The sequence below is a fragment of the Arachis ipaensis genome, chromosome B08 (assembly GCF_000816755.2).
Source record: "Arachis ipaensis cultivar K30076 chromosome B08, Araip1.1, whole genome shotgun sequence".
Lineage (NCBI taxonomy): Eukaryota > Viridiplantae > Streptophyta > Magnoliopsida > Fabales > Fabaceae > Arachis > Arachis ipaensis.
Genome location: NC_029792.2, coordinates 112,101,813 through 112,106,590, shown reverse-complemented (window position 1 = coordinate 112,106,590; position 4,778 = coordinate 112,101,813). Strand labels below are relative to the sequence as shown.

The following is a 4,778-nucleotide window of genomic DNA, read 5'->3' as shown; positions in this document are numbered from 1 at the left end:
TACCAAAAAACAATTCACAGTAAAATAATAAAACTTTTTACACTTGAATAATTAATTTGTTCATAGCAAAATAATCAAATTTTTTATGAATATAAAAATCTGTCACCAATCAGCAACCATCATTTTATTTTTTGTACTTTTAAATTTATAGATGTTTTTGTTACAAATGTGAAACAACCTGGTTTGACTATAGGTCCTGGATGTTCATCCCTTGCCTATGGAGCAATGCAAGAACTTGGACCCTTCCGAGTAAACAGTGATGGACGAACACTTTACCTAAATAGATATCGTTGGAATCATGGTATGTATGTATATATATACTACCTCAATTGATTTCCTTTATTTGAGTAATTTGTAACATATTATGTTGTGACTTAATTGAATATAATTTGAAGCTGCAAATGTTTTGTTCCTGGAGTCACCAACTGGAGTAGGATTTTCTTACTCAAACAGATCATCAGATTATGCTGATTATTATAATGATGACAAGAAAACAGCAGCAGATAACTATGTATTCTTGGTGAATTGGTTGGAGAGGTTTCCTGAATATAAGAAGAGGGATTTCTTCATTGCTGGGGAGAGTTATGCAGGGCATTATGTTCCTGAACTTGCACATACTATTCTCTACCATAACAAGAAGGCCAACAAAACAATCGTTAACCTTAAAGGAATACTGGTATTCAATTACATTATTGCCTCTCTATTTCTCCCCTATGGATATTCTGATTCTTATTTTAATAATGTAACTGNCCATACATTTTTAAATTTAAATATTGTGCTTCAATAAGTGAAACACTGTTTTATTAACCAGAATGGGATAATAATAATATGGTGAAAACTTCACATGAAGTTGACTGTATCTGAATTTTCACCTAATAATATAAAGGGATGAGAATATTGCCGATATAAGTCATTGTTGAAAATTCGCCATCCGTGAATATAATTGCTGTGTTTTAAATAAAATAAAATTGGGATTTAGACATTCAGTACATTTTGGTCTCCCCAAACTGTATTTTTTTAATTTTAAAAGAAGATTACGAAGAAAAAATGAGTCTTTAATTTTTTAATTCGAAAACATATAAATCGTTGACTAATCAAAAATATAAAAACATTCTTAATTTTCTAAAATATGAAATATTTAAATTTTTTTATCTAAAATATCTAATGACTAATCAGTCTTTTAGAGAGACTTAGACGTGTCACATTTTAAAAAGTAAAAGACGTTTTTATATTTTTAATTAGTCGATGATTTATTTGTCTTTTAAATAAAAAGTTAAAGAATTATTTATTGTTTATTCTGATAATTTGCAATCAGGCATTTCTAAATTGTATTGTTTGAATTTTTCTAATATATGGTATATTTGCGTAACGTCTCCATATATATACATAAAACACTAAATTCTTCAATAATACTGTATTTTATACTTTAGTCCCCAATATATAAAAAAAACCTAGCCGATTTCATGAAGTAGTATGAGAAAAATGATATTAATGAAACAAAACTAAATTATTATTATGCAGATTGGGAATGCAGTGATAAACGATGAAACAGACGATGCTGGAATGTACGATTTTCTTGCAAGCCATGCAATAATCTCAGACAATGTTGCACACGATATCAACACATATTGTGATCATAAGTCTTCAGATCCTTCCGATCAGCGTAGCCTCCAGTGCGATACAGCATGGGATGCATTTTATAGGGCTACTCGTTTCATTGATATCTACAACATCTATGCTCCACTTTTTTGCCGCAATGAAAGCCTCACAAAACGGCCCAAGAAGCACTCTGTGAGATTCCAATTCCAATTATTGAACCTTCAATTGTGATATCTACTTCTGATTATAAAATGGATACAAGCTAAGTTAGTGAAATATTTGATGTGTTTAACTTTTGAATATCATAATTGTTTGCACATACATAGCTTAACTAGTATTTATATATTTTAACTAACTAAAGTCGGTCTAGTGGTAAACTCACTTATCCATTTAAATAAGTGCTAGAGTTCGAATTCTATTTTGTATATACAACAATTCATTAATTATTTATTTTTGGTGTGTGTGGAGCAGCTTGTTGCTGATCCGTGCAGTGATAATTATGTGATTGCCTATCTTAACCGGGCAGAGGTTCAAGAGGCCATCCATGCGAATGTTACCAAACTCAAGTATGACTGGCAACCTTGCAGTGGTGTCATGGGCAGGTGGGGTGACTCCCCTTCAACCATGCTTCCCCTTCTACATGAATTCCTTCACAACGGACTAAGGGTCTGGATTTTCAGGTACTCATAAAAAGGTTTTGCATAACATATATACTCCATTTTGTCTTGGTAGAGACTCCAATATATAGTGAGAGTGTGCATAACATACAGAGTGTATTTGATTTCTTTCTATCATATTATTTATCCAGATTTTATCGAATTATGTTAGTTCTAGTCCGATTATTTCATTCGGAGCTATTAGAGAGAAATCCACTTTTTGGGGAATATAAGTCGAAGTAATAATAATATTTCTAGTGGAATATCTTTGTTATATTGCAAATCTTTTGAATAAACCTCTTAAAGAATTAGAAGGTCTATAAATAACAGATCTAATTATATTAGTGTCTATAAGGTAGCATTTGGTAAAGAGATAGAGATTGAAAGACTGAGACTGAGAGACTGAGACTAAGAGACAGAGATCGAAATAAATTTCAGTATTCTATTTGGTGCAAAGTGAGAGACAGAAATTGAAACAAAAATAAAACTCTAATTTAATTTGCACAAAGAATAAAATTGAAATTAATTAATTAAAATGAGGGTATTTTACGTATAAAATGTTATTAAAATTTCAGTCTCCGTCTCTAAAAATTTCAATTCCATGTGTCCCTACTTTTTGGAGGTACTCAAATATTGAAATTTTATGGATAGAGACATAAATTTTAGTACCAGTCTCTGAACCAACAAACATGATACTATGTCTCAGTCTTCCAATCTCTGTTCCAGTACCTCAAAACAAATGCTACCTAAGGTGGCGTTTGGTAGAAAGACAGAGACGGAAAGATTGATACTGAGAGACAGAGACTAAGAGACAGGGATTGAAATAAATATCAGTATTCTGTTTGGTGCAAAATGGGAGACAGGAATTGAAACAAGAATGAAACTCTAATTTAATTTGCACAAAGAATAAAATTGGAATTAATTAATTGAAATGAAAGTATTTTAGGTATAAAATGTTATTAAAGTTTCAGTCTCCATCTCTAAAAATTTCAGTCCCTGTGTCCCTACTTTTTTGAGGTACTGAAATACTGAAATTTTAGAGACAGGGACAGAAATTTTAGTACCAGTCTCTGAACTAACAAACACAATACTAAGTCTCAATCTCTCTGTCTCTGTCTCAGTACCTCAAAACAAACGCTACCTAATAGATTTCTTTTATATAATACTAATCGATAAAGTCTCATTAGTAATAACTACATAATATCACTTTTTGTCTTTTGAGAGCAATTACTTTTTGTCTTTTGATTAAAAGTTAGACATTGCTACATAATATCATTTTTAATTTGATAAGATTTTGATATAAATATATACGTTTCATATTGAAAGTAAAATTTTTCAAATAAAAATGATATTATCAAATTTAGGTGTGATGATATTCAATTATTCATTATCTTAAACTCATTTCTTAAATATAATAGTAGTACTATCCTTTTCGTATTTTTTTATTTGTTTGGTAATCAAGTAATTTTTGGTAATCATTCTTTTCATATGTTTGAGTCGTAATATATATAACATTTTTTTCATGAAGTCTTTTCAATTTTTATTTAGATTATATAATACTTAGTAGATTCATATTTCATTAGACGTCATAATTAGTCGCCGAATTTTTTGGTTTAGAAACCAGTTCTGGTTATAAGTGTCGATTTATCCTAATCTTTATGAAACAAGTTTATTGTAGTTGTAGCATTCTCTTCTCGTTCTTTGGTTCACGTAAATTATTCTAATAAATGTATGTGTACTGGTGAATTATTAATTATTTATTGTTGTTTATATATATCAAATGATATGCAGTGGTGACATAGATGGAAGGGTGCCTGTTACTTCAACAAAGTATTCACTTAAGAAGATGAACCTTTCTGTTGAAACTGCTTGGCATCCTTGGTATCTGTTTGCAGAGGTAAGTAATAACCAATAATTGTCCTTACACAATTCTTTTTTGTTTCATTTTCTTTTTATGCTTTAAGAATTAGAGAAATAATACTTCCAACATCTTTTTATGAAACTGAATTGGAAACAGGCTGGTGGGTATACAGAAGTGTACAAGGGAGGCTTAACTTTTGCGACAGTAAGAGGAGCAGGGCATCAAGTGCCAAGCTACCAGCCAGCAAGAGCCTTTTCTCTCCTCAAACACTTTTTAGACGGCACCCCGCTTCCAGATACTACAAGATATACTTAATTTGTCCTGCAAGAATAAGATTTTTCTTTATTTAATATATAAATAATAATAATAATAATAATCTCTTGCTAGAAGGCAAATTAATTTCGTATTGGATTTTGATTTGAACTTCTACTGCATGAGAATTAGTGAAAATAATAGTGTTTATTATCGGTTTATTAATAACTTTTTATTGGATGTTTCTTTTTTTTATTCAATTTCTTTTTTAACAGAGTTAGTTGAAAAATATAAAATCTAGATTTTGTGTAAAATCTAAAAAGTGAATTAAATAAATAAAATATAAAATTATAACAAGATTTAAATAGTAAAATTATTAAATTTAATAAAAAATTTTATAAAATCAATCG

At 29.7% G+C, this 4,778-nt stretch overlaps 1 protein-coding gene across 1 annotated transcript in view; it reads left to right on the top strand.

Moving 5' to 3' along the window:
* The window catches only part of LOC107614384 (serine carboxypeptidase-like 40), an 8,256-nt gene extending 3,667 nt beyond the window's left edge, over positions 1-4,589 (top strand). Inside the window, exons 2-7 of the mRNA XM_016316592.2 lie at positions 194-301; positions 396-676; positions 1,522-1,791; positions 2,071-2,279; positions 4,047-4,152; positions 4,273-4,589. Coding sequence (XP_016172078.1) covers positions 194-301; positions 396-676; positions 1,522-1,791; positions 2,071-2,279; positions 4,047-4,152; positions 4,273-4,431 — 1,133 coding nt within the window. The 3' untranslated portion in view covers positions 4,432-4,589. The remainder of the gene's footprint in view (positions 1-193; positions 302-395; positions 677-1,521; positions 1,792-2,070; positions 2,280-4,046; positions 4,153-4,272) is intronic.